General features: G+C 34.5%; 1 protein-coding gene across 1 annotated transcript; it reads right to left on the minus strand.

Moving 5' to 3' along the window:
- Positions 1 to 3000: 3000 nt before the first annotated feature.
- On the minus strand, positions 3001 to 14865 carry LOC123554340 (acid sphingomyelinase-like phosphodiesterase 3a). The gene is made up of 6 exons (XM_045344416.2): positions 14708 to 14865; positions 14109 to 14307; positions 13011 to 13255; positions 6545 to 6708; positions 4133 to 4307; positions 3001 to 3740 (listed from the first exon to the last, which is right to left on the minus strand). The coding sequence occupies exons 1-6, from the start codon at positions 14787 to 14789 to the stop codon at positions 3244 to 3246; spliced, it is 1362 nt and encodes a 453-aa protein (XP_045200351.1). The 5' UTR covers positions 14790 to 14865; the 3' UTR covers positions 3001 to 3243.
- Between the last annotated feature and the right edge of the window lie 3343 nt (positions 14866 to 18208).

Below are 18208 nucleotides of genomic sequence, written 5' to 3' on the forward strand. Positions count from 1 at the left end.
TAGTCAAAGGTAAACAGCGGTAGGGGTCTAACTAATGAACTGCAAGAGACCAGAGGAGGGTCCACCGATAATGATAATGTTGTTATAACTTCTGGCCCAACCCGTTTGTATATTTGCATTGGTGTAATTATGTATTCGCGATGTATGTATGTGATAATAATATATCCAATAAAATATGATTAAACTAATTGGAAGAGAAGAAGTCCTACAAAATATTGATTAAAACCAAACCCTTAGTTCAGTGATTTTATACATATGTTTGTATCTGGAGCATTCTCCTGGCAAGGACATGCATTGAAAGTTGAAAACAATGACAGGTTCTTATTAAAATCAAGCAATGTATAGTAAAATGTGAGGAGAAATTAAAAGCAGATGTGTATACCACACAAGAAGAACCATGCTTATTTCTCAAGAATTTGTATTGAAATGAAAATAAAAATCTGATAAATTCTTGATATAATTTATAACAACAAATCTCTTAAAGATAGTTTTATATAGACCGAGTAGATATCCTTAACAAGACCAAAGCAACTAAGAGCTCGATATTAATTGTGAGGAATCTGGTCCCGTGTTCACAAAACATTTTCAGTCTTATCTGAGCTTGATAATGAAACTTTATTTGTTATTTGTATCTTAATAGCATGTTTAAAACTAAATTTGAAGTTAATAACTATTTCCAAGTGAATACTCAGTATTGACGGTCAGTCTCAGGTGGAATTTAACCTTGCATTTTTTAGTAAAATTGATATCAAAATTTCAAACTCAAACTCAGCTGAGACCAAAAATATTTTGTGAACACGGGGCCTGATTAACAGGTGTCTATGAAAGCATAAAGTTAATCGCGTTTTAGTGCTGGTGAACTGAATGTACATTCTGAAATTATAAATGATTTGGGCTAAACTTTCGGTAGCAAATATACTGTATATGAATATAACTTTCTTTAATTGATGTTAAACATACAGATCATTTAATATTTTTGCAACAACATCACAGCTGATGTGCTTATGCCTGTTACACGTGATATTAATAGAACTGGAGAAGCTAATTAAAGCGAAATGTGTTTTGACAAGACTATGTTGGTTTGTGAATTTACATCATCACATGATATTAATAGTAACTCTATGTATTAGAAATATTTGCGCTGCGATAAATGTCGAATTCATCATTAAATGGCTATTCCGATTGTTTTTTTCAAATATCTCGGTTTTACGGGGATAACGTCGTAGTCTACGAATCTTAAAACACCACCTTCACAAAAATGTTATACCAACAGAATGTATAAGAACTATTAAGATCCTTTGGAAGCATAGAACGTAATTGAGTAGAATAATAGCGGAGTCGGTGTCTGTTAATGAGAGGTTATGAACTGACGCCCCTAACATAGGCTTCAGTGGATTTATATTATAGTATAATTGAATGGACTCCGTGTCTCAAAGAACCAGAAAATATAACAACACTGAATCCAAGTACATGAAGTCTTTTGCAGCCGCTATAGGGCACTTAAAGTTGCATTAGGATTTTAAGTTTATGTTTAAAACAGATAAAGCTATGCAACTACATAATATGTATAATTATTAAATTAAATGGTGGAAAGGCAAAACTTTTTACACAACACATGAACTTAAAAAGTGAGAGCCATAAAGGGAGATAATAGTGAAATTAGAAATACCTCTTACAATCAAATATACAAACATATCACAAATGCATGAGAAATGTTGGATTTAACAGAAAAGTTATGCATTTTGTTTGTAAACCACATTTATATGATACAAAGGCATTGTGACCCTCAAGATTGCTTTTGACATAGTTAAACTCTATAGGAAGATTCAACGGAAGCATAGAACGTAACAAGGCAAAATAATAGCTGACTCGCTTTGATCGAGTCTTTTCATGAGAGGTAATATCTTACCTTGACAATTGATGTATATGCACTGTTGTAGATTTTATTCTTCATTTTTATTTCGACCCGTCTCGAGGCGCCGATATTACGATAGGATTTTTCCTTAAAAACAACGAAAATGACCGAAGCCTTCGAATCCCATGGATACTATTTTTTTTACTTTTTTCTGTGTAAGCAATGCTGGCATTTTAATGTTCTTCTGACCAAAACCGCCAACATTAAATCGCCCCACGTATTGAGTGGGCAATATACTGACCAAAGGTTAGGGTTAGGTTTAACATAGGTTTAAAAGTGTACATTCAATGCATGCGTACACTCAGTGCGGGAGAATTAATGCTGACCATATGAAAACATTGTCTTAAAATCCGACTATGGTATGAATTTATCATCCTTTTTTACAAAAAGAGAAACAGCTTTCACTATTTTTAACTGATCGAAGTAAAATAGAAGTACATTTCTCTTGTCATTTATAAGAATATATTACACTCTGAATGATAGTTAAACATAAAAATAGAATTAAGAAAAGAATATAAGAATCAACAGTAAGTCGCTGTTTTAACTTTTAAAATTACAAAGACGAATTATACAAAAATGAAGATGACTGTACATCAACCTTCTATTTTCCAAAGCATGTTTTTTTACAAATTAATATGAAATGAGTCCACTTTACACCAATGAACAAGCGATGAGGTAGCATAAGCTTATGTAAATCAGAAATAAGGTAAGGTTACTTAGGGCATGAACCCATCATTTTGTCATCTATTTTAACCACACTAAATAGTGATCTATACGAACGCCTACATGCTTTACAAATATATCGTAAACAGCGGTAGGGGACTTTTTACCACACCTGTAGAATGTGCAGTTATTAGCACTAATGACATTAATGGTTGAGAACGGTTCGGTATTTGCCAATCCCTGACAAAAGAAAATACCCATTTCAGGTATTAGCTTATACATATTTAACTTCTTGGTGTTTTGCAGCCTTTAGATAAGAAGCAACTTACACTATTAAAATACGACGAATATGGCAATTTTCACCTTAAAAATAACACTCTTGAACAACAGGGTAGTACCGGTATCTATAACACAACGCTACACAGAATTACACAACTTGAATTTTACTTGGGACACGTTTATCATTAAATACCATTATGTCTTCATTGTTTCACTAGAAATAATAGCACCGAAAGCGCTGGTGTATCGTCGAACCGTTTCAGTTTATATAGATCCGTCCAAAGATAAAAGTATGCACGGTCAACTTAAATTTCCCTTGAAAAGATACATATATAATTTTCATGTATAATTTTGAAATTGAATTAAAATTAGAAATAACCCAGATTTTAGCAAAACACCAATAACATAACAGAAATACCAAATAATGGTACCCAGTAAGACAACTGCATTGCAGACGATGTTAACATTTCTGCCACGCACTTATCAAAGTCCGCTTTAATAAATTCAGTGAGCCCGCATACAACTGATGCATGACAAGTCGAGTTACATGCATCAGTTAACTCTTCTGATGGACTGACCACATAATATTTCCAGTAAGTCTTGAATTCCAGGCTGTCCGGATCCCTCATTTTGTCAGTTAATGAGCTAAGTTTTCCTGCAGATAAATCTTGTAAACCATATGTACTGGCTGTTGTGTACTCAAGCTTCCAGTCAGCCCTTCCCGCATTATTCGCTTTCGATAAGTCAAGATAGTATTGTGAGATGCCAAGATGCTGTCCTGTGGATCGGTCGTACTTGACCAACCTAATCCCTGGATTGTGCACAGGACCAAATCTTATCGGAGTCACCGAAGGAGCCAGAAATACCGGTGACACGGGAACACCTTTAAAAAGTATTTATGAAACAGATTAACTAAATCATCTGCATTTCAATATGTAAACCTGAAATAAAAAGATCTATGAATCATACACTAAAATTAAACAAAAGTTTACCCTATTGTGAAAATTTTCTTATCTTTAATGTATGAGAAGCTGCTCAAAATTAAATTTACCTGAATTATGCTGGAATACACCTCTTGCTTTTAGGAATACATTAAAGACATTGTATGCACATTTGAAAATCAGGACAATCACTACTTCCGGAAACATATGAGTTTGTCGTATAAATAAATGACTTTCAATCTCGAATCAATAGGGTCGCAATGCTGTTTGGCGTAAGTTTGAAATCATCGACCAACTGCGTATTACAAACAGTGGGCGTTAAAATATAGTTTACCTGCTTTATTTTTCAGCACTTTAAATGCGTCAGCATGTTCGTGTCCGAAATGCATGGCGATGATGACGTCACAATACTCTTTCATTATTTCTACCAGCCTGTCGTTTTGATGTTTGTATAATTCAGACTTCCCAGTCGGTGTAACACCAGGCGCAATGTGAGCTGTAATGATGACCTAGAAAACAGAAAGAACCACATTAGCTTGACTTTGATAGAAAAATAAAAATAAATTTGCACAATATCCTATGGAACGCCGCAGCTGTCTTATGTCGGGACATTTCATGTTATCATGTCAAAGTGTGGTCTTAACTTGTCGAAAAAGTGTCTTATTATGTCGAAAAGCTATGTTATTATGTCAAAGTTTGGTGTTAACTTGTCGAAACAGTGTCTTATTATGCCAAAAAGCTATGTTATTATGTCGAGGTGCGGTGTTAACTTGTCGAAACAGTGTCTTATTATGTCAAAAAGCTATGTTATTATGTCGAAGTGAGGTGTTAACCTGTCAAAACAGTGTCTTATTATGTTGAAAAGCTATGTTAACATGTCAAAGTATGATCTTGTTTGCAGAGTGTGTTACTATGTTAAAAAGCTATGATATCTTGTTATAGTATCGTTTGATTTTGTTTACCGAGCTCGCTATTATGTAAAAAAGCTATGCTTTCTTGTCAAAGTGTTGTGTTAACTTGTCAAAACAGTGTCTTATTATGTTAAAATGTTATGTTATCATGTCAAAGTGCGATGTTATCATGTCAAAATGTGGTGTTAACTTGTCGAAATGGTGTCTTATTATGTTAAGTGCTATGTTATTATGTCAAAGTACCATGTGATCTTGTCTACAGAGCGTGTTAATATGTTAAAACGTTATGATATCATGTCAAAGTACCGTGCGATCTTGTCTACCGAGCGTGCTATTATATTAAAAAGCTATGTTATCTTGTCCAAGTGTGGTGTTAACTTGTCAAAACAGTGTTTTATTATGTTAATACGTTATATTAATTTATCAAAGTGTGATGTTAACTTGTCAAAACAGTGTCTTATTATGTTAAATGCTATGTTATTATGTCAAAATACCATGTGATCTTGTCTAACCAGCGTGCTATTATGTTAAAAAGCTATGTTATCTTGCCAAAGTGTTGTGTTAACTTGTCAAAACTGTGTCTTATTATGTTAATATGCTATGTTCTCATGTCGAAGAGTGATGTTAACTTGTCCAGATAGTATCTTATCATGTTAACTAGTCATGTTATCTTGTCAAAGTGTTGTGTAAACTTGTCAAAACTGTGTCTTATTATGTTAATATGCTATGTTATCATGTCAAAGAGTGATGTTAACTTGTCCAAATAGTATCGTATTATGTTATTAGTCATGTTATTATGTCAAAATGTGGTGTTAACTTGTCAAAACAGTGTCGTATTATGCCACAAAGCTATGTTATCTTCTTAAAGTATCATTTAATCTTGTCTAGCTTTTTTAACATAATAATACGCTCTATAGACAAGATCGCACTGTACTTTGACATATTAACATAGCTGTTTGACATAATAAGACACTTTCTGGACAAGTTAACACCACACTTTGACATAATAACATAGCTTTTTGACATAATAAGACACTGTTTCGACAAGTTAACACCACACTTTGACATATTAACATAGCTTTTTGACATAATAAGACACTGTTTTGACAAGTTAACACCACACTTTGACATAATAACATAGCTTTTAAACATAATAGCACGCTCAGTAGACAAGATAACACGACACTGTAACAAGATAACATAGCGTTTTAACATAATAAGACACTGTTTAGACAATTTAACACCACAATTTGACAAGATAACATAGCAATTTAACATAATAGCAAGCTCAGTAGACAAAATCACACGAACCTTTAACAAGATAACATAGTGTTTTAACATAATAAGACACTGTTTTGACAAGTTAACACCACATCTTGACATAATAACATAGCTTTTAAACATAATAAGACACTGTTTTGACAAGTTAACATCACGCTATGACATGATAGCATCAAATGTCCCGACATAAGACAGCTGCGGCGTTCCATAATATCCGAACATATCTGCATCATAACTGATGCGTAGTTTGAATCCTACTCTAAAAAGCAATTGCCTTTGACACAGGCAGGAACACAGTTATTCTTATGTAGTTTATATAAGCAGATATAAATATATTATTCGTTTATGTTTTAGAAAGCACATATTAAAACGTTTTGTAGCTTATCAATTTCTGGAGAAACAAAACTTTTTTATCAAAAGGAGCTATACAAACTGAAATAATAATGATTGCGTTATTACGTATATAGTAACGAACAACTGCATTTATAACATAAAATTATCATATGGTGTAATTCTTTTGTGTAGACATTCATTCATTTCTTTATCAAACTTACCCTTTCTTTCTGTTTTCGAGCAGCCTCAAGTATTTGAGTTAGCCAGGCAAATTGTCCAGCCGGGTCACCATCAGACTGTACCGCTTTGTTTGGTATGTAGTAGAGAACTGTGTTAAGAGCCACTATTCTGATGTTCTGGGGAGTCTTCACTGAATAAAACCCACCTGTACAACATAATACTAGAATGTAATGAGACGTTAGCAGAGAACAGTCAATATACACATATGTTATGAGAAGCATTCAGTGTGTAATATTAACTTAAACAACATTAGAAAAGTAGTGGAATCAGTTATTGTATATACAATAAATACGATATAATATTATAATATTGTATGTACAATGCTTAAAAGCAGCTGTATCAAAAAGCAACCATTTAATTAAGAATCAGAAAGAAAAAACATACGACTAGGTGAATTCCAAATCAATTCTTAATGTATTTTACTAATTGAATACAAGGTGTTCTCTGCCTAATTTCCAATCAGTACAGTTTAAAATTAACAAGTGAGATGAAAATGACAGCAGACAAGGGTCAATGTCCATGTTGTTTATAGTTAATTTTTGATAATCCCCTATTGTTTAGCATGAAAGTTTGTCATCTGTCACGTAGGGTCATTGGCAGCAACCTCCTATCATAAATAACGGTAGGGGTATTTATGCCACTCCACCTGTAGAATAACAAATTATCAGAGATTTTAATGAAGACATTCATACTTATGGAGCAGATACTTATTTGTTTCCTGCCACAACGTTGACAATGAAAAGTGATGAAATGAATGAAATAAAACTACAGGTTTTATGAAGCACGCCATCTGTCTTACCTTTCTATTACTATACCTATTCGTAGACGGCCCGGTTCACAGTTTTTGTCTCTGGATGCGCAATTCTTAAATCTTTTATAGAAACATGGAGAATGGTGGAATCGATCGATACATCCCCATTTGTTTCATATGCGTGAGTGTGACTGTAGGTTTTTTTTTACAATGCCCCAATTTGGGATTTTATCCTGCTCATGATAAAAACATAGTCCTTTGGCTCTGCACTTCTTACGGTTTATATTGATTTCAAGTTTTAAAGGCACTGACCTCCAGATTGTACGACAACAACAAAATATAATTTTTAGGTATCGGGAAATTGTTGCTGTATTTCTTAAGACGGCTTTGAAACTTAGTTACTGACAGATTAAATCTTATATAATTACACGTGAATTAGACATTTTTTACTAATTTTTCCATTCAGAATTGTAACTGGCTACCGGAGGTAAACTGCTTTAATTACAAATCTTCATTTTTTACAATTCTTCCTTGATGAAAGACAGTTTAATGCCGTGACGGCTTGGGGTCGATTCCCGACTCGAGCATGTTTTTTGTCTTGATTTGGCATTTTAAAGATATTTCCAAAACGAAAACTCATGTTCTAATGTTCATAATACGACCAAACTTCAATTTTAAGAAAAGTCATTAGTAGTCTAATTCTGGATGTCAGTGCCTTAATTATAATCCATTCAGTACTCTTGGAGTTTTACTTTGGACAAGGAAAACTAGAATGGTGTTACAGTATACAATGTGTAGCAAAATGATAGAGCCGTAACCCCATGAAAAACCATCAAACCAGAACATTCTGGTAATATCCTCATCACTTACAGGTAATGACGCTTCCCATGAAGATGTGTTGAAACCACACAGGCAGTTTGGAGGTAAAGTCCGTACAAAAATCATGTGTACTTTATTCTTAAAAATCAAAAGGCCATAACTCAATGAAAAATATTTCGATTGCTATATCTCCGCAATAAATATGCTGACAATATGCTCATTCCTTACTGGTAGTGAAGCTTTCGGTGATGTCCCGCTGAATTCCAGCTTTTAGAAAGCTCGGACTCGAGATCTCTATGTCTAAAATCCAAAGGGCTGTTCTGCCGTAAAGTCCACAGTATATGTGCAACAAAGCTTCGCACCGACCACTCATATAAAGTTTCAATTAAGTCTCACCAGTCGAATAAAAGTATTAATTCATACAAATTTTGTTCGTAAATTACAACTATCAGGTAATAATTCTTTAAAAAAAAATACGACCAGAAAGGGCCGATGAAATTTGCATCTCTTTTTGTCTTTGAAGTTTCCCGTGAAGTTTAGTTGAATTCCGGCCAATGGTTTATGTTAAATAATCCTAACAAGACTGTAGACACAGACAGATGGACGGACAAAGCGCTGACTATATGCTACCTCGAATTTTTCCAGGAGAATTATAAAGCACACATATAAGATACTGTTTTTTATCTTTATAGAAAATAAAGCAACCAAACCAAGGCATGAACAGATACAAGCAACTTCCTTGATTAGAAACTAGGAGGCCTCTACTGGTTCTTTCCGCGAAAGACGACTTTGCGTGTATCGGTGCCTGTGACGTCTATTTGCAAAGAGCTAGGCTAAGTTAGCCGGACAGGCCTGTGTCTAAAAAGGATTTCTCTCTCTTCGTTCTTGGGGCTTTATCTCTCTACGTCCCTCTGGTCAGATCGCTCTCTGTCTTACTAGAAGAGAATGATTTTCTCGCCCTGTGTGGCTGCGTTTGCGCTATGTAAAGCGTATTTGAAGGGCGCTATATAAATCTGGTATAATAATGTAATAATAATAATAATTGGGGCTTGCTGAAAAAGAAACCAACAGAAAATAGGCAAATATTTGGTAGATGTCGTCAAGGATGTATATAATAATCCTAGATACTGTGTTAGAACCTTAAACAGTGATTTCCTTTTTGAATAAAATCATTGTTGTTTAGATGCGTATTAGTATGTCACTCGGGCTGCGCCCTCAAGACATAATTACTTTGCATCTAAACCAATGATTTTATTTAAGAAATAATAAATATGTGCCTATATTTTATCAGTTAATAAAATATGGGCAGGAGTTCGGATGCGTAATAATTAAATCACGAGTGCGTAGCATCCGAACGACTGCCCATATTTTATTAACTGATAAAATTATTGGAACATATTTATTATTTCGATTCTAACCACGCAAATTCTTCGCATTTTACAGCACTACATTTATGCGCGATATGTCATTCGGCTGGCCATATGCTATTATAAAAACCTCCCCACGAATGGAAAGCGTGCATCAAACTGAATTTTCCGATATTCAATAAGTTTTAATTAAATTATTAAGTAGTTATTGCCGAGAAAATGTTATTTTTAATAACATCTAAGGTCGGATATAGAAATCAGAGGTAAATACTTAATTCAGAGTTTATATATGCTGTTTCTAAAAATAGTACACGTCACCTACATGATGGCACTGAAACATACATGCTAGGACATTGCGGCGGCATATAAACACGTAAACACTTGAGTCTTGAAGATTGGAACATGAATTATGATTTATTTACTGTCAAAGTAGAATCTAGTTGACATCTGTAGTGCCTACAACGCAGAAATTGTAAACTACACACACGACCAGACATAGATGCACTGGTGTTGAAGTTGAAACTTACCGGGCTGAAACATTTTCTTACGGTAAAAATATAAACAAATAAATTCATCAGTTAGAAATAGTTTGTTTCAGAAAATTTGATGTACTTTTTATTACTACTAGCACTGAAAAAGTCGAATAGCCTATTTAGTACGTATTAATATTATACTGTATATAATGGAAGTACAATCGTAGGGCGGAATGGAAGAGCTATATTTTATCGTAGATTCATGTATAGGCGATTTCGCTATATGTTTATATAGCAGCTGCTGCGGATCGTGTTAGAATGAATGGCAAATCACTGTTTGGGTATATTATTTTTTAAGTTGCAAACGATTCTATTTTGCTTTACGATTGCCGTTTATTCAGGTTTATAGCTATTATCCGGGTAGATCTACCAAGACCACCTCGGCCTATAATGCAGTCTTGTTGGAAGGCCAAATCTAGGTCGAAAGTGAGAAAAACGTATCATACACTAAGTTCGGAAAAAATAAAACTGGCAGCAGAATAATTCAAAATGGCTGCCATTCGTAAAGCGTATGAAGAAAAAATAAGGCCCTAAGATCTTTCATAGATATCTTAAAGCGACTAACCCACACATCGTGGTGTCAGATTAAAAAAATCCAACTTTTGCTATATTCACCTTTATATAGGTTACTGACCGTTCCAAGGCGGTGCCCCTATTTTCAACTGGTCTTCTGTCTGTCTTATATTTTGTGTTGCGTATGTTGTCTTGATTGTTGTTAGCGTTTTTTCCTCCTTCTCTCCTCACTCCCACTATCGCCCCCATCCTTTCCCCTTGCAATTACGCTCCCTTGTTTTGGCATCCCCTCCCCCTTTACTATGAGTAAGTTTTCGTGTCCCCCTTTATTTTGGCTGCCGGAATCCTATGGCGGTACACGATTGTTTTTTCCTGCTTATAGGTGTGCTTGTATGTTGTTGTATCTTACTTGTCTGTTTATCTATGTTAGTTAGTTAGTTGGGTGTGGCTGTGTGTGTATATCTTTGGTACATGAATGTCTGCGCTATTGTGGTTTACGTTGTAATGTAACTGTGATTAAGGAACGTAGTATTCCCTTTGTATATTCATCCTTGTTCTACTTTCCCCTTCAACCTCCTCCCCCCACCCCTCTTTCTTGCCCTTACCCTCCTTCCTCCACCTCTGTCTATATTTATAAATCTACCCTTACCTTTTATCTTTTATGTTGCATATTCGATGTTCTTACAATGTATTTTTCATCAAATTCTGTTGAAAATCGTTGATTTCCTAATAAATTAAGATCGCGTGATTAGCAATAGAGTCCACACGTATAGGTATCGCACACTATTATGACGTTTTGAAATAAAAACAAACAAAACAATAACATAAAATGAAGTCAGTACACTTAGTATGTTTTATGCAATCAGTGATTTCTCGTTACGGTATTCGTATTATACTTTTTCGTTGTGAGTTCTATTCCCAGACCCGTTAAATTTTGTCTTTAATTTTTTCTTCACTACAATTGAATGAAGACAAAACGAGTTAGTAAATCCAGTTCAAACATGTTCACTAAAATTATATGTTACAGTTGGCACGTAATTATGTCTAATACACTCCACCTTTAATATGATCTAATGTTTTATAAGTTTTCCTGTGATATCTTTAAACCTGTACGGGTTTTAGATTTATAAGTTTTATAACAATCTTACATTTCACTTTAATAAGCATTGCCCGGCCATAATTTAAGGATTGATTGATTTATAGATACTACCAATTTTATACGAAAATAAGAAACAAAACAATGAATTAGAAACCAGAGAAAAACAAACTTACACAAAGTATGTAATGCAAAATGAAAAAAAAATGGGGATCGAACTCCCGACGAAAAGGTATAATACAAATACCATAACCGCTCGACTGACTAAATCGTAAACTTAGTGTATTGACTTAATTTTATGTTACTGTTTTGTTTTCACTATTAAACGTCATAATACTGTGCGCTACCTATAGTTCGGTTTTGCGGTGTACTTTTAATAATGGAACGGTCCGTTATTTAGGTAGTGTTATTCGGTACGGTTTTCTTACCTAAATAAGGCAAAGTAAATCATGCTGACTTCCCTAATCGGTAGACGAGTATATAAATTGACCCATCAAACTACATGCGCACTTTTGGTTTGCTGCCCACGTGATGATAGCGTCTAAAAGTACTGTCGCGTTTCGTTTTATATTTATCAATGTTTACAAAATAAAGCGTTGTAACGGTTTATAAAAGTTCATGAGAAAAACTGCAAAAAATCGGTTGTTCCCGTAATTCTGGAAACTACATGTATAAACTGGGCAACCATTATGTTTCATGTAAATATATGAAACAGTGGCGGCATTTATTTCAAAAATTACAATTCACAATGTGTGGGTTAGTCGTTTTAAAGCATTTATTCATTTTTTTCAAATCATTGTTGATTTGTTTTATTTCTCCTTTGCAATATCAAACTATAGTAGACCGGTCTTGCGCGATGTAAATCTGATTGCGGTAACTTTGCTCATTCCATGGGCGTCTAAATGTAGTTAATAAAACTGAAAAATTATACATTTTTGCGAGGCTAAAAGTTCGCTATTTCTAAAACTTGAATTCGTTTGTAAGTTATATTGGCGGTATATGTACTTTTTTCTTGGAAGTGACATAAATCGAAGGGGCCTGATAATTATAGATAATTTTACACACGTTATGATTTTTTTCATATCACTATATAATAATAAATGAATTTCCTATATTATCTTCCCTTATCTTACCTTATTTTGGCTAATGCATATCGTGAAGTTCCCCTATATCTTGAGATCGAGTTTATTTAAGTCACATAAGACTGGAATCAGCCTAAAAGGGTCAATAACTACTAATCTTTAATCAAGCTAACAAGAGCAAATAAAGTGTATATTCCTGCATGAATTTAAGCAAAAGCTAGGTACCAACCTCAAAGTGTATATGGTTATAGATTGCACATGTATTTACCTTTCCTTAAGTTTTTACCTTTCCTGAAGTTAGCATCTTGCGAACTATCATTTATCCAGCTGCGCCATCTTGCAAGTGATTCGTTATACAGGACTGTGTTCTTTGGTTTAAACTGGTCACTGGGATATGAATCGTGGTTTCCGAATGATGCATATACTGGTTTCTTAGGAAATGTAGTCTTCAAAAGATCTGTCACATTGTCCAAAATGACTGAATTGAACTGGTGGTTAAGATCTTTTACAGATGCATGCAGAACTGTATCCCTTTAAAAAAAGAAATTATAATTTCTTTTAAAAAACTCCAAACAAATACTTTGTGTTATCTGGGATAAAATCATCTGATACCGAAACTTTCAACACAGGCAATGCATTTTGGAATTAACACGACAGAGGTCTTGTTAAACATGGTATGGTATGGTATTTCTTTCAAGCACATATCCACTTACATATCTCGATTATTTTTCTTTAAATTGTCCCTTATTTAGTTATTATCCGGCAAGTAGAAACGTTTCGTGTTATCCACAGGATTATCTTAACTGTTTGTGCCCACTACTGCGTCGTGTAACGGACAGTTTTGTCCTTTTAAGATATTAATCTGGATAACACGAAACTTTTCCACTTGCCAAAAAATAACTGGATATGTGACATGTTTGACAAAGCTGTGTACACAAATATTGGCAGAAAATATGTCGTCATATCATGGTAAAAGTTTAGTTAAATAAATCGAGCCCCATTCGTTAATTCACAAAAGTAACGCTTCCTGCCCTTGTCACGTGCACAAAAAGCGATACATGCATTTATGTCATGGTTCCCCACATATGTAAAATAACTATATGAACCTTTAGCCTGCTGACGGCCAGTAATTTTGCCTTTGCGACCAGTGCAGAAAAAGGGCAGCTTGAACATCCTGTTCGTATTCAGTCAGTAAATTTTCATCGAACACCCCTTTGAATAATAAATGGTGCTGCCAAAATTGAATGATGGTCCAGTCCATTTTAGAAATTTAGCAGGCTAAAGGTTAAAATGCTAGCAAAATAACAACGATAATCCTATTAAAAATAAAGACATACGTATGTTATTCTACAGCAATGCATAAATATTTAAATTGCTAACATACCCTGTCCACAACAGAAAATCTATGTCCGTTTTTATTGAATACATAGCTTTAACGCTACTTTCTATAAGAACCCAGGGAGAGTCACACCACATGTTCCCGAAACGGCCCATTTGATTCCCACCATTTGATTCTTGACAAGACAAGGATGTCCTATTGTATGTTGGATCATAGTGAAAGTCTGTTACATGCCAAAAATAGCCTGGAATTGTTATGAGAATGAAATATCGTAACATGAACAATAATGTTTTCCAGTTAAAGTAGATAAATAATGTCACTTTTTAGAAAAGTAAATAAAACTATAATAAATATTATTATATATGTATTAAAAGGATCAGGTATCTTAAAAATGATGTTACTTTGAATGTTAAGACAAAATAACAATCTTATTTATTTGAGTTGTACGTTGAAGTGATCATATTTTCGATGAGTTATATATTTCAACATGATCAAGTAAACGAGTTACAAATCAATATGCGTTTTGTCTTTATTATATTTTAAAGCAATGAGATCAAACATATTTGAAATTAAAGCATTCTTTATTCCTCAGGTTAATAAATGTAATATCATAATATTTTTTTATCATTTTAATTTCAGCTTACCAATATCACCTGTAACACAATTCGTAAGAAATAGTAAAGCACAAATAGAAAATAATTGTCCTTCCATTCCTAATAAATGCATAGCTTGCTTAAATGTCCTTTTTCAAATTTAATTTTAAATTATCATTGTCTTATCAAGAGATTTAACTTAATGAAGACATATACTTATAGCAACAGAATTATGTCGGCCAAATATGTGTGTAGCGGTACATAACAGATACTAAAATGAATAAGGCAAACACAATTTAACCATTTGGTTCCAGAAATATATGCCATAAATACGTAATATACAAAAAAAATGCATTTTATGTAAAATGGGTACATTTTGTACATGAATTCAAATTAACATTAAAGGAAAGGAACACAAATATAGTTGACCTGGAGGGGATTACTTTTATTTACACTGTCCCGTGTCTTTGGAACATGGTGGGGGTAAGAGTGAGGTTGGGTGCGCACCATAAACCGGTTTAAGCTCCCCAGTGGTGTTTTTGCCACTGACCGTTCCAAGGCGGTGCCCCACTGTGTTCCTTTGTTTGTTCGTTTTGTCCTCTTGTGTAGGCTTTGTATGTGTGCGCGTGTATGTTTGTGTGTTCCTTTGTTCGTTTTGTCCTCGTGTGTTGGCTTTGTGTGTGTGCACGTGTATGTGTGTGTGTGTTTGTGGTGTGCACGTCTGTGTGCTGTAGGTTTCGTTTTGGGGAGGTTGCGATTTTGGTACGTGGCATTCCCTGTTTGATATTTGTCTTTGTTTTTTTTAGCTCCGCAAACCACAGAACTTAACTATTGTGTACCAAAACAATGCATAAAAATCTCTAAGTGGAATGTTTTCAGATTCTTCTTAGAAACGTCTCGCCACGCATAATAAACTCAGTTTTTGAAGTCTACATTTTCAATTTTGTTCTCATTCATCCAGCTGTTAATCTTCACAGCAGAGTGTTCAAGTTCTTCAATTTCATGTAATTCGCTGTTGACTGATATCGGTCGCAATATGGTCATCCGCGATGTTATAGACAGGGATGCATAACGGATTAATATCAAATAATGTTCCTTCATAAGTACGATAGAGCCAAGGACCAAACCAGCTGCATTGTATATAGGGCCATACCAAATTGATTAATAGTTCTTCGGAAAATTTTCAAAAAAAATTGGAGCGAGCGAGCGAAATTTTTGTTTTTCTCAATTTTGATTTTTTCAGAGGCGGGTAGATTTTACATGGAGCGAGCGGGTATTTTTTTTTCTGCTTGGACCCTAAAAGGAGGCATAACCAGTTATGATTATACATGAAGTTAACATTTCTTTAAGAATAACACAGAAACCAAACATTTACAGTTTGACTAACACAGTAGATATCGTTTGTATATGTTTTAATGATTGAATGGTTCTGCAAATAAATTCTTGCCAAAACTCACTGAATCAGTTTGTTTTAATTTTGTATTTATAATTACTAAGGGATGAGTGTCTTATTTTTAATTTTGTTTGTTCTACATTAATCTGAAGGCGTGCCCATTTAATGGCAGAGGATGAGAAATATTTAAGACAAAACGGGCACCCAAGTGGAATAACATATCTTCTGAAACCCAGTTAGATGGCTTCGACACATGAGCAACTTTGTGCCCCTAGTGAAACTCCAAACGGTAGAGGTGAGGGGAAAGTAATAAATCACTTGACCAATGAGACCAAACGGAGTTGTGCACACAAATGCTTCGACATTGCTCGAATCCATTGGAATAATTTCTTAACAGATCAGGCTAGCTTAAGTTTTTGTGGTAGAGGTTCATTTCAGTCAAAAATGATAACAGACGGGACAAAAAATGATCCCAATATGGCCACTCTTAAAAGTTTTATTTGTTGTGCTTTGATTGACCAAGAAATTTTGAGTTGGAAAGGTCTGTTTTTTCATTTTTTTTCTTTCAATCAATTCACAGCCAATTAATATACAAACAGGGAAAATTGGGGTTACAATACAACAGAAATTATCTTTCTACTTATTTGAAAAGCTAAAAAAAAAAATTTAAATTGATTTATGCATTTTGATAGAATATCTGACTGTCGTACTAAAGAAGTTACGTTCAAAATGATTTGGGCCCCGAGACAATTAAATTTAATGTGATGGATCAGTCGGGATCTGTGAACAAACTTTTTTTTTTTAAGAAAGCACTTTGCTTTGGCTCTAGATCTAACATATTGAACTAAACAACTGATAACAAATAGTTTGAAAACTTTATCTGAACAATATTTCTCTGTTTAATCCAAATAGTTTTAACTGAAACCCCGTGCACGTCTTACAAGTCGGGCTCTGTTCTTTTCACTGTATTCTGTATTGAACAATCGTAGAACGTGCCTACTTCATCACCTACCGGCACATCGAAGGCCAAGTGTGGCATTAGCACAGATACTCCAGATTTAAAACAAATGATGAACAACATCATAATTCCTGACTTCTTGAGTTTGAGTCATCAGCTACATGTATTACGAACGCATAAATTCCAATCAATATCACTTTGACGCATTAAAACAGCGATAAAACCTGTTTTGCCGTTATCATTCCGGACCGCGTAATCAGAAAAAAAAATCGGAGATTTTTACGTACGTGCGGGCGGGTGAATTTTTAGCTCACCTGAGCAATGCTCAGGTGAGTTTTTCTGATCGCTCGATGTCCGGCGTCTGTCGTCTGTCTGTCGTCTGTCGTCTGTCTGTCGTCTGTCTGTCAACATTTAGCTTGTGTATGCGATAGAGGCTATATTTTTCAATTAATCTTCATGAATATTGGTCAGAATGATAACCTTGATGAAATCTAGGCCGAGTTCGAAAATGGGTCATCTCGGGTCAAAAACTAGGTCACTAGGTCAAATCAAAGAAAAACCTTGTGTATGCGATAGAGGCTGTATTTTTCAATTGATCTTCATGAATTTTGGTCAGAATGATAACCTTGATGAAATCTAGGCCGAGTTCGAAAATGGGTCATCTCGGGTCAAAAACTAGGTCACTAGGTCAAATCAAAGAAAAACCTTGTGTATGCGATAGAGGCTGTATTTTTCAACTGATCTTCATGAATATTGGTCAGAATGATTGCCTTGATGAAATCTAGGCCGAGTTCGAAAATGGGTCATCTTGGGTCAAAAACTAGGTCACTAGGTCAAATCAAAGAAAAACCTTGTGTATGCGATAGAGGCTGTATTTTTCAATTATTCTTCATGAATATTGGTCAGAATGATAATCTTGATGAAATCTAGGCCGAGTTCGAAAATGGGTCATCTCGGGTCAAAAACTAGGTCACTAGGTCAAATCAAAGAAAAACCTTGTGTATGCGATAGAGGCTGTACTTTTCAATTGATCTTCATGAATATTGGTCAGAATGATTGCCTTGATGAAATCTAGGCCGAGTTCGAAAATGGGTCATCTCGGGTCAAAAACTAGGTCACTAGGTCAAATCAAAGAAAAACCTTGTGTATGCGATAGAGGCGGTATTTTTCAATTGATCTTCATGAATTTTGGTCAGAATGA

The sequence above is a fragment of the Mercenaria mercenaria genome, chromosome 7 (genome assembly GCF_021730395.1).
Source record: "Mercenaria mercenaria strain notata chromosome 7, MADL_Memer_1, whole genome shotgun sequence".
Lineage (NCBI taxonomy): Eukaryota > Metazoa > Mollusca > Bivalvia > Venerida > Veneridae > Mercenaria > Mercenaria mercenaria.